Source organism: Colletotrichum higginsianum, chromosome 8 (genome assembly GCF_001672515.1).
Source record: "Colletotrichum higginsianum IMI 349063 chromosome 8, whole genome shotgun sequence".
Taxonomy (NCBI): Eukaryota; Fungi; Ascomycota; class Sordariomycetes; order Glomerellales; family Glomerellaceae; genus Colletotrichum; species Colletotrichum higginsianum.
The window spans coordinates 2,401,481-2,427,401 of NC_030960.1; the positions used below are offsets into that span (position 1 = coordinate 2,401,481).

General features: G+C 54.1%; 8 protein-coding genes across 8 annotated transcripts; 4 read left to right on the forward strand and 4 right to left on the reverse strand.

The window, feature by feature from the left end:
* Nucleotides 1-2,152: 2,152 nt before the first annotated feature.
* CH63R_11709 (Calcium binding modulator protein) lies at nt 2,153-2,838 on the forward strand (the record flags this gene model as incomplete). The annotated part of the gene is made up of 2 exons (XM_018306683.1): nt 2,153-2,315; nt 2,375-2,838. 2 exons carry the CDS (start codon nt 2,153-2,155, stop codon nt 2,836-2,838), a joined length of 627 nt encoding a protein of 208 aa, XP_018153524.1.
* Nucleotides 2,839-4,695: 1,857 nt separating this feature from the next.
* On the reverse strand, nt 4,696-6,048 carry CH63R_11710 (uncharacterized protein; the record flags this gene model as incomplete). The annotated part of the gene is made up of 1 exon (XM_018306684.1): nt 4,696-6,048. The coding sequence occupies one exon, from the start codon at nt 6,046-6,048 to the stop codon at nt 4,696-4,698; it is 1,353 nt and encodes a 450-aa protein (XP_018153525.1).
* A 2,512-nt stretch (nt 6,049-8,560) lies between these two features.
* On the reverse strand, nt 8,561-8,824 carry CH63R_11711 (uncharacterized protein; the record flags this gene model as incomplete). The annotated part of the gene is made up of 1 exon (XM_018306685.1): nt 8,561-8,824. The coding sequence occupies one exon, from the start codon at nt 8,822-8,824 to the stop codon at nt 8,561-8,563; it is 264 nt and encodes an 87-aa protein (XP_018153526.1).
* Nucleotides 8,825-10,809: 1,985 nt separating this feature from the next.
* Nucleotides 10,810-11,122, reverse strand: CH63R_11712 (uncharacterized protein; the record flags this gene model as incomplete). Its single annotated transcript, XM_018306686.1, has 2 exons — nt 10,810-10,987; nt 11,040-11,122. The coding sequence occupies 2 exons, from the start codon at nt 11,120-11,122 to the stop codon at nt 10,810-10,812; spliced, it is 261 nt and encodes an 86-aa protein (XP_018153527.1).
* A 2,593-nt stretch (nt 11,123-13,715) lies between these two features.
* Nucleotides 13,716-15,421, forward strand: CH63R_11713 (Transcription factor; the record flags this gene model as incomplete). Its single annotated transcript, XM_018306687.1, has 4 exons — nt 13,716-13,829; nt 14,020-14,394; nt 14,473-14,931; nt 14,984-15,421. 4 exons carry the CDS (start codon nt 13,716-13,718, stop codon nt 15,419-15,421), a joined length of 1,386 nt encoding a protein of 461 aa, XP_018153528.1.
* Nucleotides 15,422-16,043: 622 nt separating this feature from the next.
* On the reverse strand, nt 16,044-17,379 carry CH63R_11714 (mRNA splicing factor rna helicase; the record flags this gene model as incomplete). Its single annotated transcript, XM_018306688.1, has 3 exons — nt 16,044-16,327; nt 16,389-16,777; nt 16,874-17,379. The coding sequence occupies 3 exons, from the start codon at nt 17,377-17,379 to the stop codon at nt 16,044-16,046; spliced, it is 1,179 nt and encodes a 392-aa protein (XP_018153529.1).
* Nucleotides 17,380-17,881: 502 nt separating this feature from the next.
* Nucleotides 17,882-18,454, forward strand: CH63R_11715 (Acylphosphatase; the record flags this gene model as incomplete). Its single annotated transcript, XM_018306689.1, has 3 exons — nt 17,882-17,899; nt 18,127-18,183; nt 18,305-18,454. 3 exons carry the CDS (start codon nt 17,882-17,884, stop codon nt 18,452-18,454), a joined length of 225 nt encoding a protein of 74 aa, XP_018153530.1.
* A 1,539-nt stretch (nt 18,455-19,993) lies between these two features.
* CH63R_11716 (Ankyrin repeat protein) lies at nt 19,994-25,817 on the forward strand (the record flags this gene model as incomplete). Its single annotated transcript, XM_018306690.1, has 8 exons — nt 19,994-20,671; nt 20,724-20,743; nt 20,803-21,285; nt 21,334-21,380; nt 21,430-23,482; nt 23,537-24,310; nt 24,366-24,613; nt 24,664-25,817. 8 exons carry the CDS (start codon nt 19,994-19,996, stop codon nt 25,815-25,817), a joined length of 5,457 nt encoding a protein of 1,818 aa, XP_018153531.1.
* Between the last annotated feature and the right edge of the window lie 104 nt (nt 25,818-25,921).

Sequence of the window (25,921 nt, forward strand, 5' to 3'; positions counted from 1 at the left end):
TTGGAGATGGCATCTCTGTCTGTCCATAGGTCAGATCATCTCAGGTGCGTTGGCAACCATAATTGGTCTTGCCCAAATAAGCTTAAACGGAGATTCGACGACCAGTCGACCACCTCATCTCAACGTTGTTACGTCGTCTGGCCCGGCGTCATGTGTGTGTGTGTGTGTGTGTGTGTGTGTGTGTGTCTCCCAGAGATATCAACTAATCTAACGCATGGGCCAACGTGAGGTGACTGAAGATGGGGCGTGAGGATATTGAAGGAGTGAGTGAGATAGATGGTCAGCGATTGGACTGTCAGTGAATGAGGGGAGAAGTGGCGGCAGCCCGCTGCAGTGGCTCGCTCCAGGCTGAGTCTGAAGTGCTCAGGACACCTCGCTTGCAACAGCGCCAGTACTCGATTCTGAGACGAAGAAAGATGCCCCTAGAAACCCCTTGGGGGGAGGAGGGGGGTGTTTAGTGGATACATGATACCGATACCGAATCGACGGCTGACCGACGACCGGCGACGTATGTCACTGCGAAGATTCTCGGTATAGATACGAGATATCCGGGAGCTAAGCGCGTATAACGACACTAGGTATCTACTGCGGTGCTAGTGTTATCCCGTGCCTGGGCCTTGCGAGCGACTGTCGACGGGGCTGTCCGAATCGCTTCGGTTCGCGCAACATTACCGTGTTACCTACCGACAGGCGCTCTTGTATCCGTAGAGATGTGTGTTTTCCTACCTACTTTAAAATTCGTTCCCCAGTGTCCCGTCGGTTTCTATCCACAACGGAACGGACGGTGTTGCGAGGTCGCCAGCCCAAACTCGCCCGCCTCTTGCCTGCGGCTGATCAGCGCCAGCATCGCCGCGCGGAAGTACACAATCGATACCCATCTTTTCTTTTCTGCCTTGTTGGATTTTCCATCCGGATTCCTTGGCTGGGGGGGCTCCTGTTCTGTTTTTGGCTCGCACTCTCAGACGAGTAATTTCACGAAAACCCACCTGACCTTGCAGGCTGACTGTACAAACAGAGACCATCGGTCACCATCTTCGCACTCTCCCGAGGTTAACACAAGACGCAACGCAACACCCAGCGCCCCCCGCCCGACTCATACACGCTGACGGACGCTCTCTTCGACGTTGTTTCCCTGTGTCATCGCTGCCCGTGTCATCCTGCGCCCCAAAAGCTTGGCTTCATTCAACGAGCAGTACACGTGTATTATTCCAAGGCACGATACGCCCTTACCTCGTCCATTCATTCTGCCATCACAATCTTTCGTTGTCAACAAACGAAAGCCTATTTCGTCCTGCACCGGGCCGACGTCAAACATTACACCAGCGAAACCTCGCGTCATACCGGAGCGTGCGGCTGAAACCCCCTTTCTCTCTGCTCATCAGTCGCCTTGGGCCCCCCGAGCCTGACTGGCACTTCCACGGCCTAAAACACACCTCCTCGTGCACCATCCCACCAGCCCTGCCTCTCTTCCCTGCCTACCTACCTAAGTAGCGTGCCGACTGTCGCCTGCCCTTGAGTCGTGGTCCCCTGTCTTGCCTGCCCTTTTTTCCCCCGGCTTGCCTGCACGTTGGTAGCCAGCTACCTACCGAACCCCTACTGCGGCTCTCCCCTCTCTCTTCAGCCCACAGTAACCCCCCCACCACCTCAGCAACTTCATAAGTGCAGGAGCCGCGCCATTCGAGTCGTCTCCGAAGAAGAATTTCCTGATTTCCCTTTGGATTTGATCGCCCTCCACTCACACCGCAGTTACAATGGCGTACAACAGACCCTACAACCCCGACGAGCTCCCAAGGCATGTTGCACGGCTCCTCCTAACCCCTCTCACACCCAATCTGTTTTGCCCCGCAGTGCTAACCCCCTCTCAGGTTCGCGGAACCCGAGCAGGTACGTTGTCTACCGCCCTCGGCCTCCGGCTCGCCTGGCGCTTTTCCGCACTCCATACTATCCCATCGGCTTGCTGCGCGCAATCACGGATCTCCCATTCGCAGATAAACTGACACTCCCATTGCAGAAGGGCGGCGCTGCCCCGAAACCTTCACAACCGCCTGCTTCCCAACCTCGTTACGAGAGCAAGCCCCCTCCGCCAGTCCCGCGCGACGATTATCACCGTCCCGATCCCCGGAACGACCACCGCCGGCCGAGCCCCAACGCCATGTACGGCGTCAGCTCTCCTCCTCCGACGGGCGGCCCGCGTCCTACTGCCCAACACCGACCCCCACCCAACTCGAGACCGCCCCCGTCTCCTGCCCCTGATGCCTCTGCCGATGGCGCTGACCCGACTCTCCTGCCCCTCTTTCGAGCCGTCGATAAGGATGGTAAGAAGTGCTGCTATTTGTAGCTGTCCAAGACCCGCCCGACTGATGGGACTACACAGGTACCGGCCAGCTTTCCGAGCGCGAACTGTCCACCGCCCTCGTCAACGGCGACTGGACCGCTTTCGACCCGCAAACGGTGCGCATGATGATCCGCATGTTTGACTCCGACCGCAGCGGCACCATCGGTTTCGCTGAGTTCTGCGGGCTTTGGTCCTTCCTCGCCTCGTGGCGCACCCTCTTTGACCGTTTCGACGCCGACCGCTCCGGTAATATCTCGCTCCCCGAGTTCAGCAACGCACTCATCGCCTTCCGCTACCGCCTGAGCCCCGGCTTCGTCGAGCTCCTCTTCCGGACGTATGACAAGCGCGGTGAGGGCGTCATGTCCTTCGACCTCTTCGTTCAGGCTTGCATTTCACTCAAGCGCATGACGGACGTGTTCAAGAAGTACGACGACGACAGGGACGGTTACATCACACTGAGCTTCGAGGACTTCTTGACGGAGATTCTCAAGCAGCTCAAGTAGGCTTGGGCGAGAAAGTAGACTGGAGCACAACGAAGCTGTGGTTGTGCGGTGGGTTTCACAAGAGTGCGGAGATGGGCCCGAGATGAGACAGCATACTCGGATATGGCCGTCTATGACGAGAGGAGGTATGCTTCGTTTTGCATGGGAGGTTTAGATACCCCGGGTAGATGGGTGCAGATAGTGGAGGGAGGATCTTTGGTATTGAAGAATGGCACCCTTTGCACGATGGGTTGTCGGTCTCATGGTATCTGAGTCGCATGATACGGAATTTCATCTGGAAAAGAGCAAAACTTGCAGATTCCACAACTCCACTCCGACTTGAATGGGCTTGAAGCCTAGCGTCAGGGCTTGTATTCATGATGATGGCGGTGGATGGTGTGTGTAGCTCCTGGATTCTGCCGATTCAGTTTGTTTCTACGTCCGTTGATAGCCAGGAATTAGGGGCAAAGGGACGATACAGATCATGGGGCAAAACCATCAGTGTCCAGCCTCTCAGTCTGTGCCCTCTTATCCGTCTCAGACCACGAAAAGACTCAAAAGATGAGAGCAACGATGAAGGGCAACTGTCTTGCTATGGCTCCCAACTTGCATGGTTAAAGACAACGTCATGTCAGGACCTACTGGACTTGATTAGGCTAGCGGTGCTTGAGGTGTATGGCTGCGTCACAATCTGTTGTTTTAACAGTGGTTGCTATGCTGGTTGCTATGCGTTCACTCTGCATCGGCAGCTTCCAGGGTGCATGTGTACCCTTCCATGCATAGCGAAAGCAGGACAAGGGAGGCATTAAGTTGGTTAACAAGAACTCAGGAGAGCAGTGTACACGCGGCCTTAACCCCATCAACTTGACACAGTTTGGTATTTGTGATCAGAACACGCAAGGAATTCCAACCAGACGTGATGGAAGGTAGACTGTTCAGAGTAACTGAACTGGAACACCACTCCTGAATCCTTACCTAAGGTAAAACACGCTTTGTGTTTTATAACAGAAGTGCAAGCTTGAATCAGCTTCATCGAGCGTGAACAAACTCTATCAGTCTACATTCGTCCTTAGAACCATGATCAATGTCTAAGAGAGATAGACAATCGTACATCCTGACGTATAGGAGGCACCCTCACCGGCCACCCTCTGCCTCCGGTTCTATCTCGTGTCGCCCTGCCGTTATCGTAATAGGTTGGCAAGATCTCAGGAGCAAAGTTAGCTGCGGGTGTAGAGCTTCATCTGCAGTGAGCGCGTTATCAGAGGGAATAACGCAGGTGAGCATCCGCCACACACCCAGAAAAAGTAAGCTGATGGCAGAGTTACCATTTCATGCCCAGGCACAGATGGATACGCTCTGGCCTGAACAGTTTGACTACGAGGCGATCAACACCCCAGTTCCTCTGAAAAGGACATGTTTGCAGGTGCAATTCATAATGCAGGAAGCTGAGCCGAAGACCCGACATCGAGATTCGCGAGGATGAGTAGAGGAAACAGCTTGAGATCTAGTATTGCTGTGCAGTCATCATTATCAATGGTATTATTCAGTGGTCGTACTATGGCTCCTTGGGTGAACGTAGCCTGGTCAGTACGTTCTTATTCCAAGGTATCAACCGTATCCCAATTCTTGGAGAACATCGCCGTCCTGGGCAGACATTACCAGTCTTATTAGTGAGAAACAAACAAGCCGAGTTTTTTCCTTCTTGGTCCTCCGTTCGTCAACACGCATCATATCGTATCTCAGGGTGCTCATCCCAGACGTTTTTCGTTCCCAACTCCCATCTCCAGCCCCTTTGTTGCACAAGCAGGGGAGAAAGGGCTTTTTACAAGCCATAAACCCCCACGTGGAACATAACACACAACGAAAAACACGACTGGGTCATGGACGAGGTCCATACTTGGCTGTAGTGTTAACCGGCGTCAACCCCCGCCCCCTTGCTCGGCCTCTCAGCTTCCTCTCGTCCTCTAGCACCTTGCCGGCCGAAGGTAGTACCCGCGCCCCAGGCTCGACATTCCATACACCCTCGCCTGTCATTGCAACTTCCTCGCCTACCCCAAGGACAAGAACCTCCGTTCCCTTTCCATCCTTCTCCTTATCACCGGCCTTCTCACGACCAGTACGTTTGTCGCCGCGCCTCTTGCCAGACTGAGACGGGCCGGCAATTTGCTTCTGCGTGTATCTCTTTGTCCTCAGCATCCTCGTTACCAGTCCCCTGACGTCCTTGTCGCCATCGTGGGTGCTGACCCACGCCTTGGCCCCAAGCGCTGCCGCCGTCTCCTGGCCCGCCGGCATACCGGTCGAGATATTTCCACCAAGCCACCACGGGTTCGACACCGTGTCGAAGCAGTGCAAGAGAGCGGTCAGAGGCAGCGCCGCTTCAGCCTTGAGATGAGTGCTGGCGTACTTCTCGAGGCAGCGATACGAAATACCGTGGGGGGAGAAGATGACCGAGACGGCTCTGTCACGGGCATCCAGGGCCGGCACGACGGAGGCCCCGGAGCGGACGGAACTTAGGGACCTGCTGCTTGGTGTCTCGGGGGGTGTTGGAAGGCTGAGGTACGCAGGCGCGTTTTTAGGCTTTTGGTGTGGCACCATCGAGACCTGGGGCGTGATAAGACGGGACTGTTGCGGTGTTGGCGTCTCCGGGGGCGTCAGGAGATGGGTGAACCTGGGCCATGTCGGCGGCGGCCGGTATGTGATGCCGACGGCGGCGTGTAAGCCCTTGAAGTCCCTGCGTTGCGGGATGAAGGCAACCGATACCTCTCCAGGCTCGCCGCCGGGCGTGAACGGGGGCACCTTCACCCTGACCACGGAGTGCTTTCCCGTTGTATGCGGGTCTTCCCATCGTGGAATCGTATGCACCTTGTCCTTGTTGAAGTAATTCCAACTCCGGATCACTTTCGCAGCTGCGGGTTCCGCCAATATCAGCGTCTTTGTCCCAGCGGCCGGTAGCTGTCGGAGTGTTGCTTCGTTGCAGTGGTCGCTCTTGTGCTGGCTGATGATGACGAGATCAGGTTCCGGCAGGTGTTGTAGAGAGCAAACGCACGGGTACTCCTTATGCGTTGCGGTCGAGAGTATAGAATGGAATATGGTGGATGGTCCTGTGATCCATGGATCCATCAGGATCCGGAACGGCCTTGTGGTGACACCCGGAATTGGTTCGGGGACGATAGGTTCAAAAGTTAGAAGGAACGAGGCATCAGCATTGAGCTGCTTCACAGTCAACGCCATGGCCCGGTCTCATTAACCAAGTGACGAAAGAGTATATAGATGGTACGAGCAACCAACCGCCGGATGATGATTCGAGGATGATAGCCAGCCGAGGAGCAATCTCGTGTTGTTACTGGAACACGGTCAAGCAGGGTCAAGAAGGCAAGTCAACTAGATATGGTCCATATGGCGACGGCAGTTCCTGGGGTCAAGGGGCGCGTCGGCACGCATCTCTGGGGATAACCGCCGTGAACGATTGGACGCGGAGAAGGCCTTCAGGGAAACGCGAGACGAGTTCAGGATACTTTCCCTGGTCCAGATTAGAAACATGGTCCCTGTAACGCCAATCCTGGAGGCTACGATCGCGTCGATGAGGAGGCCAGAGCATCGCGGTCGGATCCTTCAACAAGTCAGCAGCCCCAAGGGCAGGTGAACGCGAGGTGCTCAGACTTCCGAGAGCCAAACAGCAGTTAGTAATATGACGGCCACTACAGGTGAATGGCCGACAAAGTGTGCAAATGAGGTTGCCAAGTTCAGTCAAGGTCGGAGGCTGAAACTCTAGAGGCTGTGCCACTCTCAGAACTAGGAACCCGGAATGTGCCCCTTGCACATCTATCCCGAAGAGACCATCTCGCCAGTTCAAACCAGTCAGGCGGGGGCCCTTCGTCGATGCCCCGACTCCCCCCCTGAAGTTTGTCGCCTGTCACTGGCCATCGGTGCGCGCCGAAGCATTCGATTATTCTCGAGCTTCTTGGCAAACAAGGCCCATCTCAAACGTCCGCGCACTACGCCCCGAGTACTGATCAACGAGAAAGCTGTGGCAAGTCTGTTTGGGATTTTGGAGATGGACGGCTTTGATTGGAGCAAGTGAATATCGGATGATATCAACACCACAAATCTAGGGCGGGGGCTATCTAAGCTGAGTCGATCTGCCAGTTGATAAGATGGCAGCTGGCCGCCACCATTGTCGAAGATTGTCATGACAATGGTAACACGATGACGAGGCCACGAGTGTCGAGCAACTCATGCAAGCCTGATGACCAGAATGCAGCGGCTCCAGTGGTGCTGGCTGCCGCCCCCCTTCCAAACCAGGCAAGGGATAGCCCGTTGCAACATGTGCCTGCCGAGCTATTCGGGCCAAAAAACACAGCCATTTCGGGCGGTGGACTGAAGTTACATATCTTTCCGAACTCGAAAGTTGTGGTTGAACGGAGCTTCATGACGTCGAAGTAGAGCTTCGTCCGCAACCAGGAGGGGAGGGAAGACGCAACCGATCCCAGGAGAGCAAATCACACGATTCAGTGGCCCATGGAGATGTATCCTGACGGCGGACTTTCCGCCGTGCTGAACAACGTTCCGGCTTGTTCTGCAACCTGTTTGAAGTAGTCTCCAACTGCGAATTGAATCCAGCCAGGGCCATGCTGTGCTTTGGAGGACGAGACGAGTGAGTCGAACAGGGGCTTGAAGGTGTGTTGGGGCTGTTTGAGGTGCTGCCGCTCTTGCACTGTGATTTGTGTGCCGCCAAAGACGGGCGCACCACAGTGCTTGTACTTAAAGTGTACGGGGTTCTTCTGACTTGCAGCTGGCCGTCATCGTTATCCCTGAGATTTAGTCAAGCATTTGGATGCAGCGACGGTGATGAGGTTAGGAGGCCACGACAACAGTCGCAAACGCAGACGCAGCCGGTGTCCCCGACAAGACAGTGACTGACCGCCATGTCTCGGAAGACAGGGAGCCAGACGGGATTAGAGCCTTGAGGACGGTTGTCGGGTAGGCGAGAAGCTAGTGGGGTGGTTGAAACGAAGCCAGCATGTGACAGGCACAAGAAATGGTGGCACACCCTCCTGTCCCTCTCAAATCCGAAATCTCACCTTACTACCTCACGTCCTCCTATTACTGCCGGAGAACAGAAGAAAATGGCGTGAAATTTGGGGGCACTGTGAGCTAACTGCAACAATGCCAAAGATCTCGGACGAGTTTTTATGTTGTCAAAAAGACTAGCAAAGGCTACTGAATAAAAAAATACGAGGAGAATCAGGCCCGGAGCGGTCGTCCGTTGGGAGTGTGACTAGCAAGCGAGTCTTTTGCGTCCCTCCCTATGCTGCGGTCCGGTTCTTGTAAGGCCTCTGAAGAGTCGAGGGACGAAACAAACCGATCGAAGAACGAAAGGTGTCCCAAGAACTACTACATCTCGATGCCTCTGTGGAAATGCAGCTTCTGATAGTTCGGTTGCTTGGTGCATCTTGTGCTAGAACCCCTTGGAGTGAGTGAGCTTTATCGTCGAAGCTGCCCCTGGCTAGGTTGGTGGAGGGTTTTTCTTATCAGCAGGGGGCAGTTGAGCTCTTGTTCATGAGCTTATCCCCCACATCCTTCTGGTACTACCTACCTACCTGGAGGGGGCGTCTGCACAGGGCGGTGACGCTGGGCGTATCGCAGCAGGCCGCTGGGCACGGCATCAGCTCGCAGGTCCGTTCCTCAGACTCCGGGCAGGCGGCAAAAGAGGCAGAAAGGCGGGGTCGATTCACCGCTTTCTTCATTTCTTTTTGACGACGCCAAGCTTGAGCTCGTTGCTCTCGATGAGGTTGGTCTCCTTCTGGACCATCTCGGCATTCGTGAAACCATTTGGACTGCTGCGGCAAGGTACCTCAAGCAGGGTAGCCAAAGTACCTTTGCAGCAGCCGCCAGCGGTATAGGGGAGGCGTTCGTGTAACGTTTCGTAGGTCGTCACGAGATGGATACCTCCCGATTTGGTCCGATTTGAGGGTCTCGACTCGTCCGTCTTTCGAAGAGCTTGCATGGTATCCGTGTCTATGTATGCATCAATCAGTTGAATGACTCTGTATCCGTACCCATAGACGAGTCGAGATTGATGTGCAAATAATTCAGGGACCAATCATTGCTTCTTTCTTGGAGAAATCAATTATATAAAAAAAGCAGAAGGCGTGATCCCAGCCAAAGCAGGGTGATGTCACTTTGGTATTACAAGAGGTACTGATAAATATCCGCTTTTCTGCGAGTGTTGACTTATTTTTAATCAATGTATAATTCTTTGCTCCCTTCCTGCCAGTAGGCCAGGGGGGTCCAGGGGCGTGGGAGTGGCAAAAGGAACAAAGGGGGGGGGGGGGAGAGAGAGAGAAAAAAAAAAGAAGGAAAAAAAGAGAGAACCAGGAATGGAATGCAATCGGTTGCGCAGCTCGTCAAGTCGTTGATTTCTTTGCTGCTTAGCGCTGACTAGCTATCCGCAGTACTGCATAGATGGCCCGTAGGCCTATTTGAGTGAGCTGAGACATGGTCTGTTGTTGTAAACTCAAGAGAGAACTCGCGAGAAGGAGAGAAGCCGAGAGTGATGGGGGCGCAAGGGCGGCATCTGAGCAGGGCTGGGTGCTCGGACTGGAGCTCTCTTCTTTGAGCAGATGCCGCCTCGGTGAAAAGCCGTGGTTTCGGGTTGTTCACTGGCAGCTTTGGCTTATTGCCAATGAGGTTGGTTTGGGGAGCAAGGGATCAAGTGGAGCGGCTCCGACTTCCAATTTTTGGTCTGATGCAGGACTGCAGCATCTGGTTCTGGAGCCGGTCCGTCTTGGAGTCGCATCCCCCCGTCCGTCTCTCTTTCCAGACCCCTCCTCTTTTTCGTTCTGCTGCATAGCAGTCAAATCTGCCGAGTGGTGATAGGCCGAGGTCAATATTGAACGCGAAGGAACTGGACCCTCGTGCCGAAAGTGGAGACCTTTCCTGGCACATCAGATACGTACTTTCAAACAGCTACCTACTTAAAATGTGGTCGCCACCCAATCTGAGGAGCGGAAGATGGAGAAACGAAGAGGAAAAGCACAGCACGAGGAGAATGGTTGGTCGGAGAGAGTGGTGATAGGCACAAGCGCAGGTCGAGTTCGAGTATCTAAAGTGTCGCTTCTCCCGCTTGATGACATGGTAGCCTGCGGGCAAGCAGGGTAGCTTACTAAAACGAGGCAAGTTGACGTGCTGAAGAGTAACCCCCCTGGAGCCCTGCCGAATCCTAGCATCTCAACATCACAGGAGCATCGCAAAGCAAGGGAAGAGAAAGAACGATGAAGAAAAACGGACGGTACTAGCCCTTGAAGCAGCTGTTCTGCAGCTGGGCAGACGCCCCCAACACCCCGTCGATACACCACGACGACGACGTTATCCGCTTACATCCGTATCCACGTAGTGATCCACATCCACGCATCGTGCTCTTCCCTCCAGTGTTCTCCCCTGTCTCTGGCTTCCCACCCCGTCAAACCCGCTCTTCCACTCCGCTCGTGGAACAGACGATTCGGCGCCAGTGTCCACGGGTCGGGGGTAAGTTCTCCACTAATGCGTGCCATGGAGGCGCTGCAGACGCTACAGACACCACGGGGCTGCAGAGGCTCCAAGGTTCATGTCTGCAAAAAAGAAGAGAAAAAAATTAACCCACCTTCCACCGATCAAGGTAAAGCAAGGGGCCCTGCATGCGCTGGGCGTTGTCTTTCGTGTCCTCGGGCTGCATGGTGCCGACTCGACAACAGCTATGGAATCGACAAGCAACAACAAAAAAAAAAAAAAAAAAAGAGGGAAAAAAAGGCGTGCGTAACCTCGTGCTGCTGGTCCGTGTTCCAGTTCTCAATGCCCAACGGCTGCCCCGATCATGCCTTTCCTTGCCGAGGACCGTTCATCGCTTTTATCCCGGAGATTTGGGTTGGGACTCCTCATCTTGGTGTGGCAATGCCGTCACGGAGCAGTAAAATTAGCCTGACACTGCTCAAGTCAACCAAGCAAGCAACTACCTTACCAAAGGTGGTCGACCAAGTCATGCATGAAGCCAAGCTGTCGAGCTGCGCATTTGCGCGCTTCTTGGCCACGGCGGAAAGAAAGATTGAAAGCTTCACCTCGCTTAAGGCGCCCTGCCTTACGCACAAAGCCATTCGCTTCAACGGAGGGGGCAAATGGTGGAAGCTCGCTCTTACTGCTGCGGTGTGAGCTACACTCACTATGCTTTACTGTAGCTTGGCCCTTACCTGTCAGCTGGGATGTCCAACGTGACGACCAGCAAGCGGGGATCCAATGGCAGGCGGGTGTACATGACCGAGGCCATGGACATGTCCAATCTGTGGAGGTGACAATCGGGCCAGGGGTCCAGCTCCGCTGTTCTGTGCTGGCGGAAAGCAGACGCAGGAGGACCGAGGGAGGAGAGTAACGAATACCTAGGCCTATGCAAGCGACAGGAGCCGCAGCAGACGTAAGACATGATAGGAGCCGCGCAGCAAAGCAAAGACGCATCGCTGGCGACAGGGCCGAGGCTTGAATTTGCAAAACAGAGCAGAATGGTGGTCCCGTGGAAGTATGAAGTTCGGACAGACCAGGCTTGGGCGGTCAGAAAGGCAAGGCAGGAGGAGAGACAGAGCAGTGACAATGACAGAGGCAAAAGGCAGAATCAAGAGCTCCCCTGCAATGCAGCAGGCCCCTTTCTCTTCCAACCACTCGCAAGCTCCGAAGAGAAAGGGCAAAGCAGGCGTGCTCCACCTTCTGCCCAGGTACCTACCTACTTAGGTTGATCCGTTCACCCCTCTTCTTCCTCTAGTTTGGCTTGCACTTTCTTCTCCCCTCCCTCATGCTCCTTCTGTTCCACCCACCACCCCCCTTCCTCCATTCCTTCCCTGTCGTCCTTTTCGATCCTTTTTTTCTTCTTTTCCCCCCTCGCAGCATCCGTACCTGTAGTCGACCTGCCTTGGCTCGAATCTTGCCTGGCTTACACACACGCCCCTCCTTTATCGATATTCGTTCCTTCCCTTTGGCCCTGGGATCAACCAACCCAATGTGCCAACCCACCAGAGACACTCCGTCTCCTCGATCGAGTCATTCATGTTGTCAGTCGACGTCAACCAATTGACTGGTTTATGACCTCGGCGGGTCTACCTACCGACCTTTTTTCCTTCTTTTCTTTCGCTCTACCTTTATCCGTACACCAAGTAGAATAGACCTTGCTATTGCTGACCCCGAGCTTTCGGATTGCTGGCCTGCTATTGGAAGATGACGAGGCCGACGCCGCCTTGTACCTCGAATAAGCACCAAACCGGTCATCTGTGGTGTGGTGTGTGTTGTGTGTGTGTGTGTGTGTGTGTGTGTGTGGTGTGCCGAAGCGTCCAAGCACCAGCCTTGATTGAACCAGTGTGTTCCCACACGGGCGTGTGTGGCATCCTCTCAGCTGGTTACCGCCATTTTCAGTCAAGTCAGGCACCTCACCTTGTAGTGCAATCTTTCCATGGAACAAAGAGAAGAGGCAGAACGACTGACTCGAGAAGAAACATCTTGTTACTCTTCTCTCGGGCAATACGTTTAGCCCATCGGACTTGTTTCCAGGCTTGCAGGCTTGAATAAGAACTCATGATGAGCTCGGACATGGCGACTAGCCGGCGCTGCCGTACATGACAAAGTAGGCCGACTAACATTGAAGCTGATGGTGATGAAGCCTTCAAAGCACCTCGGTCTCTGCTGGGTCAGCCACTTACACCACCTGGTCACTGCACCGACCGAGCCGCCAGTGTTGTGGTGCACCAACGGTCTTGCCATCAACAGCTACTTGCACTTGAGCGGTGACATGACACCGTCTTGCCACAGGCCAATTTCCAGGTAGACTTGTTGCATAGGGTTGCCCAACCTTGCGACGATGATCCAAGTCTCAGCATACGACTTGTCAGCCGTTCACCTCAGTCGCTCCCGAGACCTACCGCCCACTTCCTTGCCCCTCTTCTTGCTTCCCACCCATTCCTCGCTCGCCCTGTCGTTGCCTCCTTGTCCGCGACTGATATTGTGCCTTTCTATCTGCATCTTTCACCCCATATACAGTACAAGCAAAGTAAGCTCAGGGGCAGCACTATAGAACCTATGCTCAGGCACAGGATAGGCGCAGAACAGGCAGGTACGGGCGCGCAACTCAATTATTCTTGTCGCACTCTCGGCACAATGTAGCTCTCACAACCGGTCGCTCTTTGGGCGGCATGATGTAGATGGGCATTCGAGCTGTGTTCGTCAGCAGCTCCTGCTCCCACTTTCTTGATCTCGTCGCTACTTCCAGGCCCAGACAAGGGCGGCTTGCCAAATTCAAGCTCCGTCCTTGCTCGCCCACCTGGCGGCCATTATTTGTACCTCACACTCCCCATTGCCATCCCCATCCACATCCCATACCTTGCTTCTATGACTAGGTTGGCCTACCAAGTCCTCCTCCTCCTCTGAGCTGCGTGTGTTGCGCAAGGTAGCTGGCCCTGTCCTGGGTACTTCATTACCCACCAGACCGAGCCACACCCCTACCTAGGTAGCCTGTCGAGCGAGTGTACCTCTCTCCCCCGTTGCCGCTACTTACTGCTTTCGGTCAACTTCCCTTCGGCCCCCCCCCCCAAAAATCGAGTTCCTTCTCTTCCTCTTCATCTCTATTCTTTCCTCCCCCTCCACTACACCTTGTTCTTCGAAACACTCCTTGTAACACGCCTGAGAGAGAGACGAGAGCTCCCAAAGCTCTAAACCATTGCTCACCAAGCATCGCAGCATTTTATCGAACCGTCAAATGACCAAACTTCACCACATTGAGACACTTTCAATTGACATCGCTTCCCCTTCGCAATATACTACTGCCGCACTTATCTCAACTCACCCCGCTCAGTATCGATACCAGCCCTCAAGTGCATGGTGGGGTCAAGATGCCGCCCAGATCTTCTCTAACGTCTTCCTTTTCAATCACCGACTCCAACAATGAAGTCGTGTGTCCTCTGCGAAACCAGGATGGATCTAGCTGTAGGAAGAGATGCATCGGTGTAAGTGCTGTCTGCATTGCTGCATTGGTCTCTCCTCACGACGTCTCCTTCGCCACAAGCACCGGGCGTCTGCACATTCTGTGACTTTGGCGCAGAGCTTTGATAACAACCCAAACCCACCCGGCCGAGAGAACGAAAGAAAAAGAGAACGGGAAAAAAAGCCCATCTGACCCTCTTGATTAAACTGCAGGAAAAACGATACCGTTCCATGCAAGAGCACATCCGCCGAGCACACCCTGAGCACTACATTTCGAAGCTCCCAGCGACCGAGGAAAGCTTTCTGCTCATGATAAACACCCCTCCGTCTGAACGTCCACCGATGCAGCAGCCAAACGCGACCTCTGTTCCCCAGGGTTCGTCCCTCTCAATCCAGGGCTTCTCCTCAAAGATTGACCATCCTCAAGGCTTCAATCACGACCGCCATATGTACGACAATAGTAATCCGGGGACGCCCCGGGTCTTGGAAGACCACACTGTCAGCTCCCTGCTTCCCACGGCCAGTGCTGCTGCTGCGCTAGCTCAGTTGCATGGTCACAAAGTCGAACCCGAATGGGAGTCTGAGATGGTAAGTCGGAAGCCGTTTACTTCACAGGCTTTACCAGCGAGAAGTAATGGCTAATCAATTTATTTCCCCAACCACCAGGGCTGGCACTCCGATAGCGAAGGACGCCGGATTCCCAGGACATCAATCGAGCTGCCGCCACTGCACTTGTCCAATAACGACATTACTAGCGAACCGTTCCCGGCCATGAACTCGAGCAGGCCGCGGGACATACTTCCGTCAATCCTAACAAATTCGCCTCCTGGTCGCTCTTCGACACTGCCGCCAATCCAGCGACCCGTGGGGCCCGCGCGACCTAGGAAACAGTCCGTCACTAAGAGGGGCAGGGAAGCACACCATAAGAAACAGAAATCTCGTGGATCGGCAGCAGACTGGCTTCGACGTATCCAGAACGATGAACGGCTTAGACCAGGTAATAATGACCGTAAGGCGTTATCGGCTGAACCTTCTGCAGACTATGGGAAAAGGTGGGAAGACCTCATCGATGCTGCCGATCAGGCTGCATCGGCCGCCGGCGACATTGATGAGGATAGGACTCCCGTAAGACTTATCCACTTGCCATACCTGTCTACTCATGCTGACTCGCATCAAGATGCCTCAATCACCAGTTTCCATTCACAGGGCGTCGTTGCCTCCGTTTCAACACCACCACGGATTCCAAGCAGCAGCTGGAGGAAACTATCAAGCCTCACCTCTACAGCAAGCCCTGACCCCGCCATCCTACAGCCAGGACACGATTGACCCATTTCCGTCGGTTGAAAGTGGTGAGAGCGGGGAGAACTTCCACATCGAGTCGCGAGGCTTATCAGATTCCTCACCGAGCTATTCGTCTCAAAATACCCAAATCTATTGCGCAGCCTGCCAGAGCGTCTCACTGCTCAAGGACTCGTATGCCTGCACAGAATGCATTTGCGGCCTGTGTCAAGCGTGTGTCGATGTTCTTATGGCAGAGCAGGGGGCCCGTCGCAAGTGCCCCCGTTGTGCCACGATTGGCGGTCGGTTCAAGCCATTCCAGCTTGACATCCGGTGATTAGACCTTTGTTATCAATCGTCATGAATACGTTACGCACAAATGTCCGACTCTGGGGCCCACAATACTGCATTTGACATCAACCATACACACACTTGCGCACACACACACACACACCCGGCGTCTTGGGAACCAACATGCATACAAAGCATCGAGCTTGGCATAGGGATTCACCGCATCGTTTTATACCTCGGCGTTGCAACTACGCGAGAGCTTAGACAGAGAGCTTTTCACGAGCCGGCTTCTACACATTCTTTACCATTTCAGGGATGCTTGAATCATGATAGTCTTGTGGTATAGGAGTGGATGGGACTCTTTTTTCTTTTCTTTCGAGGGACCCCCTTAAATTCGTTTTTTCCTTCTTCTTTTTTTTTGGGCTTCAGTATGGGATATCAAAATGGACTTTAGGATCAAGGGTTGGCTTTGCACGTCTTCATGACCTTTTCTATTATCAATCACCTTGGGTGGGTATGGGCAACCTGTTTTTCTTGGGAGTATTCAATTGGTTTATAGATGACAATCATGAAATTCGAAACGTTCCTAGAGTGAAATGTCCTGTGTAACGTGGGTATCATCAAGTGTCCAGACCGGCTCGCTCAAGTGTGGGGCGACCGTATTTCCGTTACCTTCGCAAGTCCTTCTCTTTCTCCTTCTCCTTCTTGAGAAGCAAGTCGCGCATGGCCGCTCTAGAATTGCGACTGCCACCCAGCTTCGGTCCCTTGAGGACGTCCTCGTCTGCCTTGCGGGCTCCCGCGCGGGCCGGCGCTGCAGCCGTCTTCTTCCTCTGCTGGCGCTGGACCATAGCGTCCATGAACTCACGTCGGAATTCCTCAGCAATGCGGTCGTCAGCGTCACCAGGGCCCTCATTCTGGGGTTCTTGGGGCTTCGGCACGTCGTAAACGTCGACTTTGCTGTTTCTTAGCATGCCGTTGCAGACGTTAGATGTAGCTAGATAAAAGGGGCTTACGTCTGTTTTCGCGCAGAATTTCCTCGACAAGCTGGTCCCGCTTGATGTCGTCGCTATTACGACGGTTTCGGGGCCGCCAGGGTTTGCCGTCCCTTCCAAGGCGAGGCTTCTTCCCCTTCCGGCCGTCTGGGTTGTCGGCGCCCGCACCGTCGACCTCGCCGAGAAGGCGGCGGGCGGCTTTTTCGGTCATAGCCTGGTTGCGGGCGCGGACCTCATCGCCAAGGTCGACCTCCATGAGCTTGCCCTGCATGATGGGGTGGTTCTTGGGGTCCGGATCGGCGATGGGTGGCGGTGGTGATGATGCTGCCGACGCGGACGGTGGGGGGTGTGGGGCGGGGTGCGCGGCGGAGGATTTGCGGTTAGAGAGGTGGGATTCTATGTATTCCATCCTTGCTTGATCAGCCTCTGGTCAACGGTGGCAGGGTGCGCAGTTTCTCGAGAAGCTCCCCTGGACTCTCCCCAGGACCGAAATTAGTGGTACATACATGTGTTTATTGACAACGGTAGCCGCGGCCGTGCCCGTCTGTGGCGCGAAACGCTTCGTGACGAGAGGTTCATCGTCAGGCTGCGACGCCGCGGCGGGGACCAGCGCGCGCGATGATGATGACGATGATGATGCTGTCCACGATAAGAGATCTGCGTCATCTGCCGATGCTCCTGCCGCCGTGGTAATTCCGCGCGCTGAGAAACCTACGCCGTTGAGGCGCTTGCGGGACCGTTGGCGGAAGGCAGCGGGGATGTAGGATTCGGTTTCTTCGTCGGCGGTGGGGACTGTGACAGCGCCGGACGTCATCGGCACGACGGCCTCAGTTTCTTTCGAGTGTGTCGCATTCGAAGCTTCTAATGGAGAGGTGGCGGTGTCGTCGGGTGATGCGGCGCGTTGGCGGAGGCCTACTTTACGCTTCTTGTTTGCGCGGAAAAGGATCGGGGCCGGCGCCGGCGCAGAGGCCGCCCGGTCGACAGCTGGTGCTGAGTCGCTCGAGGATGTCATTGCTGGGTAAATGCACGGAGATTCGCGGCTTTTGTATTCAAGCGTTTGTTTTGTTGGGAGGCACTTTTGTGGCTATTGTTGATTCGAGGGCGTTGGATGTCGTCGCCCATGAGGACAGATGGTTGATTAGTGAAATGATGCGAGGCATAGCTCGATCGCAAATTCGCCCGAGGATTAGGGGCCCGACTTCGAACAAGTTGCCGGCGTTTAGCCTATCGATAATCGCCCAAGAGGAAGAAAGCTTGACAGGGGTTCTGGTATGTCATCGGTGCGTGGCAAGATGTGGAACCTCCCACCTCTGCACCTGAGAGTCGTTCCCGCTTCTTTTGCTCAAGAGAGCTCCGAGCTACTTTTGACCTCGTCACATTCCGCCTCCCAGCACTGCACCCCGGCTTTGAAGGAAAGGAGGACACAAAACATCATGGCGAAGAGGGTATGTTGTTTTCCTCGGTGAATCAATTATGGTCCATTTGTGACAAATTCTAGATATACTTTTTGGCCCATGGCGGCCAAGTACAAGGTACGTGAACCCCCCGCGATGAGCTCCGAGCTTTTTATCTGGTCTGGATAAGGATGGAGGGGGGGGGTGGTAATCATTTTCTCGCTGACGTCACACGCAGGCGTGGGGTTCCGGTTCGTGATAAGACTCCTCTGCACGATTCTTTTCAGTCTCACGGGCAAATTGAGGTTCGTTGGGCGTGCTCAAAATTACTAACTGGCCTGTAATGGAATAGCTACTTTACCCAGAAAAGAGCGACCGAGTATGGACTCACAGGGTGGTGTCGCAACACGGATAACAACAAGGTGGGTTTGCACACATTCGTTACTACCACCATGGTACATGTTTTTGGGAGTTTAATGGACGATTTGCAAGTGATTTGGGGGGATTGTGACGGCTAACATATCTGTGACATCTGTGACATAGGTTGAGGGCGAGGCGCAAGGTGACGAGGACGCGCTGAAGAAGCTTCTTAAAGACATCGATCAGGGGCCGAGGTCGGCCAAGGTCGTCAAACTCGACCAGGAGGAAAGGGATCTCGTCAACGACGAAAATGACTTTCTGGTCAGACGATGAGAGGTGCCGGGGCACCGATCCTGCAACTGAGGGGCGTACTCGTGAAAAATGCTGCGAGACGGAGACGGGAAACGGGCTTGCTGCCCGTTCTTGGGCCATCACAAGCATATCCTAGGGCAACATGTGATTTGTTTATGGCCACTCCGAATCACAGCTTGGAGAATGTGTTATTGAAGAGATAGTGGCAAGGCGACCTGGACAGCTTGTGATGTCAAGTCATGGGCCCGACAAAGCAGTGTTACCGTCATTGAGCTCAAACGAGCATGCCGCTCTCTTGACCCTGAATGTTTTCCCAGAACAATATTACAAGCACAATTACATCAATGCAGTCTCAAATACGTTTTTTAGAAGTCTCGCCGTCATTTTTAAGGCCGCAAGTGTGCAGAAGAGGGAGAAGTGCTCTAGAAAGTACAGAGCTCTCGAGGAGCCAGTTTGATGAAAGGAAAGGCTTGCCAACGCCTGATGAAATGCGATAACGTCCATGTTAACAAGGACTCTTCAGCAGAAACCGCTAATCATGTCGTGGCCGTGTCAAATATGACTCACCAACTTGATCCATCAAGCATTGGGCCAGACGTACTTGTTGACCCATGACAATCATGAAGCTGTCGAAGACGGCGGGGAAGAGAGAGTCAATTGGTTCTCAATGGCGTGGTGATGGGAGCATGAACACGGTTCTGCCTAGACAAGCAGTGGAGAAATGTCCTACGAGTCACATAACACAGGCTCAAGATCCATCATACCTACCGAACCTCGTGAAGTCTGGGTTGCAAAAGTTCCGTGCAAATCCGGACCACCTCACAATGTGATTGCACCATGCAGGCAACAGCGGCCTGTGGCGGCCGACCGGGAGGAAATAGCGGAGACACCCCCTGGAGGTCACTGGACTTCGCGTCGAAAGCTCCCCGCGATTTAGGCAGCACACACCCCTGCATCGTGTCTATTCTCTCTTTTCCTTCATTCCCAGCGCGTCTCCTGCCTGGACGACAAGCCACTCGGCGACAGCCACCTACGGCATGTGAACGAAACCCTTTTGGCCAACAGAGCCTTGACGTATCCCGGCAACAGAATGTGCGTAGCGGCTGTTTGAGGAGGGACTTTGCAGTGAACCTAGCTCTGTATGCACCAACCCAACCGTCTCCTCTTCCAGGAAGCAAACGGGAAACAACCGGTTAAGATGAGTGCCAGCCCAGACGCCTTCGAAACCATATAATATAGCTTCAACTCCCCATGTTCTTCTTCGGTGCTTTTCCATTCTGTACCGTCAGCACATGTTTCAACTTCTCATCAAGCTCTCGTCTGTCGATTAGTTATACCGTTTGTTGTCTAGCCTTTGCTGTCTGTCAGCTCATCTTCGTTACCCAACTCGCCTCCAAAAGCTCGCATACTCAAGCTTCTTGACTCTACGCTCCAAGTCGGCAAACCGAGGTATCTGGACTGCCAGCTCATCCCAATCATTATAGAGTAATATTCCATCTCCAGCTCTTCACTGCCCCCTCGCCTTTTCCAAAGCCGGATAAGAGCCCCCGTCTCAACAGGATGTTCGCCCCAGAGCTTCAGAAGTTGCCAGCCCCTCATGGAGCCTTAATAAACTACATCCACGACCATCCAGAGAAGCAGATGGTTGAGATCTTGGAGCCTTATCGTAAGTATGAAGCTCAGCTCCGATCAGTCTTCGCCCAAGACCGCAACCATCCCGCCCTTAGCGACTCCCACATCAACCTTTTGCCCCTTTTCACCGAGGATACCAAGAACATCAAGACGCGCGCCAGATTCCTCGCCGCCGAGACCCAAGAGGAGAGGGACCGCTACATCATGGCCCTCCCGGACGACAAGCGTCGTAGCAATGGCTCTCCCGCCGTGGTCTCTGGCATCAAGGAGTTTCAGAAGAACTTCAACATCTTTTCCGAGTCTTCCCTCGTGGACATGAACTGGGACAACGTTGTTGCAGCCGGATCCTCCGTCATCAACACTCTTCTGCCCGTTCCGCCCGAGTTCAACGTCTCCAAACGCAAACTTCGCGAATACTACCACGAGAAGTTCTGCCCGGCGTCTGATGTTGACCTATTTTTGTACGGTCTCACCCATGAGGAGGCCGTCGAGAAGATAAAAGAGATCGAGAATTCGGTCCGCGACGCTATTCTGAACGAAGTTACGGTTGTCCGCACGAAATATGCCATTACCATAGCTTCGCAATATCCTACCCGCCACATCCAGGTGAATTCTGTGCTAGCCCTACATCTGATTTAACTGCTGACCGTTAATGCAGATTGTCCTGCGTGTATATAAGTGAGTAGATATTGTATCGGCGATGATAAGATTAAGAGTCGATGCTAACTAACGACAAGATCTGTGGGTGAAATCCTCACAGGATTCGACATCGACGCGGCGGGCGGCGCCTATGACGGGAAGCAGGTCTGGGTTACTCCCAGAGCTCTGGGAAGCTTCATCACTCAGGTAAACCAAATCGACCTGACCCGCAGAAGTCCGTCGTACGAGAACCGTCTTTCCAAGTACAGCCACCGTAACTTCGAGGTCTACTGGCCGGAGCTTGAGCGAAACCGCATCGATCCCACCATCTTCGAACGCAGCTTCCAGAGGACACTCGGTCTCGCAAGACTTCTGGTTCTCGAACGACTCCCCACGCAGTCGGTCCGGGATACATACCTCAACAAGCGGAGAGAGGAGAGAGGTCGGCCAACGGCCAATCGCTTCAATCCCCACCGTCTGAACGGAAACATCAAAGACAGCTACGAGGACGAAGTCGCGGATTGGGTTGACGAGAATGATGTCTCCAACTACCACACATTCACTGTCCCTTACGGCCAGTAGTACGTTGATATCCCCTTTTTAATGGTTTTCTCTGCTGACCGGATTAGCTTCCATGCAAAGAAGATCGAGAAGCTTTGCTACACTCGAGACCTTCGTGAGTACTCCGGGGTCAAACTTCACGCATATACTAACGTGTAGGTCAGTTCTCAACGCCGAATGGAATCAGCCTGAGCAGAGAGAGGTCTATCTGCATCGTCATCCTGCATTCTTTGGTCGTGTCGAGGACGTCATTGAGGATTGTTGCGGCTGTTGCCCGAAGCCTGTCACGCCTGAAGAAATCGAAATTGCCAAGAAGGAGGGTGAGATCTACATCTCTGGCAAAGTTTCATTCATGATCGATGACCCTGGCCGACAGCAGATCGGTTCTTTCAACCCCCTGACCGAGGATGACTGGACCGACATGGCATATATTGGAAACACAGCTCGCCTGTGTCAGAGTATTGTCGATGGCGATGTCGATGAGGTCCTCGATTGGCTGTTCCAGGAGGGTGCCGATTCCAACAAGCGAGACTACACTGGGCGTACGCCCCTTCATCTTGCGGTGATCAGCTCGACGCCCGAGGTTGTGCGCTGTCTCGTCGACCATGGGTCTCGTCTGACCGCCCGCCTTGCTGACGGCAGAACGGCGCTGCATCTCGCGGCCGAGCGAGGGAACTCGGACATGATCAAAATCCTGATGGATAAGAGCATCACAAACGAGGAGGAAGAAGAGGATAAGGTTGATCTTCGTCGCAAAGCTGTTCGAACCCGGCTGCAGGAGGAACCTGCCTCCCGGATGACTCGGAACCAGGACGACTATGATAATGACGCGGAGGGCGATGCCAAATCTGACGAACCTTCCGACATCGAGTTGGTTGACGCGGGAAATACCGAGGCAGACGCAACATCAATCGCTACAGGATCTTTTGTCAACGTCAAGGACGGTAACGAGAAGAGCAAGGAAGACCTCGTTCTGGAAGAGTCGACAGACGAGCCCGACTTCTACAAGATTGACGTCTTGGCTTGGGACGTGCCCTGCTCACCTCTCCATCTCGCCATTTCCGGGGGACACGAGGATGCTGTTAAGGTTCTTTGCGATTACGGCAGCGATGCTCTCCTACCCATCAAGTTCCTCGATTCAGACAAGAAACCCACGGCGGCCATACTGACGCTCTCACTTGCGCTGTCGCTCCCCATCGAGAAAGCTAAGTCAATGGCTCTTCTCCTGATGAGTCTTGGTGCCAGCTCATCCCAAGCCGACATGAATGGCTGTACTGCTTTCCATCGGTATGTTGAAAACGGCAACCAGGAGATGATTGACACATTGTGGGAGAACGACAAAGTCGGCCTCAAAACGGCTCTCAACCACATGGTTTTTTCGAACAACCACTGGATTCCAGAGGCGATTGCGCCTATCCATACGGCCATCGAAAACGGGGATTCCATTTTCGTCCTTAAGTTGCTCGAGGCCGGCGCCAACCCCCAGATCGAGTTTGACACATGGCTAAAGGCCGCCAAGTTTTCCAAGGCGTCCAATAGTCTTGGCTCGTTCGAGGACAACAAAACCAAGTTTAACCTGCACACGGAGCAACCCCTGATTGTGGCTATCCAGAGTTGTCCTGATCCTCAAGTGGCTCTGAATTTGCTTGAAAAGGGGGCGGATCCGAACACGTTGACAACCCAGGCTCATCACGCGATCAAATACGAGTACCAGAGGTATTACTACAACAAGCGTCAGGCGGCTCTTGATCTTGTGCAACATCAGTTGAAGGAGCTTCGCCGCTACAAGGGCGAGGATTTCACACAGGCGAAGCCCCTGCTACCGTCAGGCATGGATGAATTCCTTCATGGGTTTGAAAAAGGATCATACATGCACTGGCAAGTTTCAGAGGATATCCATTCGCTCAAGGTCAACTATGAGAGGCAGCAAGAGCGTTACGAAGATGCCAAGAAGAAGCACGACGAGTTGAAGGGTGTTCCTGAGAAGATGGAAGCCATCAAGGATATGATTGAATCGCTTGAGAAGCTGGAGAAGGCCATCATTGCGAAAGGAGGCAAAACTTTTCAGGAGTTATATCCCGACATCAGTTTATCCGACAGCAGATCCTCGAAGCGCCTTTCATCGGAAGAAAAGAGGTCTGGCGACTACGGATATGTCTTCTCCTTCCATGGCGTCAATGACGTCACTGATATCAGGAAGACCGCTTACTTGGAACTGTAAGTACATCATGCGACTGAAAAGCTCTGGTGTGTATGCTGACTGCGCAACAGCTTTGAGGCTGCTTGGTCTGGTGACATCGAGAAGATCAAATCACTCACGCTCCAGGCCTGGGGGAAGAACCAGGAGGAGCCGCCGCTGAAGATCTCCGTGAACGACAGTGAAGCCAACACTCCGTTCTCATTGGCTTACCTCCGAGGCCACTACGATGTCGCCTCGGCCATCCTAAATATCGTCATGGCCCAATACTCCCCGGAGGACCAAGGGGCGGCGCGGTATAAGCTGGACACTGGCGATTCTGACGACCGCAGTGACGAGACGTACGAGAGCGGCGTTGACTCCACCGATGAACCCAAGATCATTTCGGAAATCGTCGACAAGAGGTTCACAATCGAGAACATTGGCCAGGTTTCGATGCAAGTTAAGTCCACTGTCAAGCCCTTGGAGTTCCTGACCCGAAATATCCATCCCTTCATGGTCGAGGGCGGAAGGACCAGAAGCTGCAAGGGATCCACACAAACTTTGTTCAATTTCGTTCTAGAGCATGACGATCATGCCGGACTGAAGGCGCTTCTCGATATGGCCGGCCACTTTGCTGCCCAGAAGCTTGTCGACGAGGTTCCGGATGAGGAGACCGGCGGACGATTCCCATTCCCCGAGGATGACTTCCTCTGGGCTGTCAAGCACGGCAAGACTGCAGCTCTTGGAGAGATCATCAGCCGAACTGGTGCGGGAATACCGCTAGACAACCTGGTCAAGAAAAGCGGCCTTGAGATGAAGCGGAAGTCGAAGTACTACCAGGGTCTTACGGTCTACGGAAAGAAGAGGTATCTACCAGGTCCGCGCTTGATTGACGTATAATCTTACTGACCCGTATTGCAGAAAGGACTGGGCGACGGCCGGAAGAAACGTGGTGGTCCGATCGACCGGGGTGAAAACGCCGCCGCTTCTTCATGCTGCCTCCGCTGGCAACATCGAAAGCGTCGAATGGTTCCTCGGTGATGCTCCTCACCGTCACTACGTTGAATTCGGAAAGTCGAGAGCAGGCCGGGATGATGGCAGGCTAAAGCGGCTCAGCCAAGCACCTGGAGGGTTTGACCGAGCCGTCTCCAAGTGGCTTGGCATCAAAAGTGAGGCTTCCTTCAGTATTGCGCCTGACCAAGTCCTAACATCAGAGCAGATGAGCTTGTTCTCCATTGCGCAGTCATGGGGCCCCCTACCGAAAGTACCAACAACGTCATCAAGTACCTCGTACAAGCGTGCCCAGGTTCCCTTGAGTACAAATCTACTCTCGGCGACACGCCCCTATGGCTGGCTTTCTACTTTGGCAGACTTGAGTTCGCAAAGACCCTCATCGAGGCCGGCGCAAACCAGATGACACGCAACAGCTCTGGAGAGAACATCATCCATGCCGCCCTTCATGGGAGGCCCAAGGCCTGTCGTCTCGGTCCCGTCCTGGATCTTGTCGCCTCCAGCATCATCTCCCACCTGTGCCAGCAGCGCAATAGCATCCACGAGAGCGGCACGACGCCGCTGCATGCCTGGATCACCGCAGTCTGCATCTCGCGTGGGACATCATCGTCCTACTACTGGGGCAAGAAGTACGACAACAACGAGGATATTCTGGACGTGCTTAACCTACTTCTCAAGTTCTCCCAGGGCGTCGAGCTCGAGATGCTCAACGGCGCGGGCGACACTCCCCTCCACACCGCCGTCATGTCCAATGATGTGCTCCTGACCGAGGCCTTGATCCAGCACAAACCCAAGCTGCTCTACCGCGAGAACGCCGTGGGCCGCACGCCTGCCGAGGTCGCCTGTGAGAACGTCACCAGCGAAAAGTTCACGGCTCCGAACCCTATATTGCTCAAAACAGGCAACAACTGCAACAACAACAAAAACAACCCTTCCGCTATTGTCAGCCGGTCAGTCGAGTCCTTTATCAAGAACGACGACGACGATGACAACGGCAACCTAAAGTGCTCATTCAGACTCTCCAACAAGCAAAAGGTCTGGGAAGGCATGCGTGGCATCCTCGAACAGCACCCGGACAAGCGCCGCCTCGTGTCCCTTAACGAGGCCAACGACGTTGCGAAGCGTCTGGGCGAGAAGTACAACGCGAGTAGGTATTTCAGCATCACAGTGCGACAGGACGAGGACGCCGATTCGGAGGAGGACGAGACCGGGTATGAGCACAAGGATGGCTTTGCGTCTAAGCCGCGGATGCGACAGCGGCAGCGGGCGTGCATGAACGTTCCTCAAGGACAAGGTCAAGAACGAGTGTCCTGGCTGCAGCAAGAGACAGGACTGCAGGTTCGAGCCGTATCCTGGGAGTAAATGGGAGATGGGGTATCATCTGGAGGTACTTTTGGTCGGGGATTTGAGGTTTGTGATATGGGAAGTGGGGTGGGGTGTTAAGGTAAATACGATCAAGGGGTTAC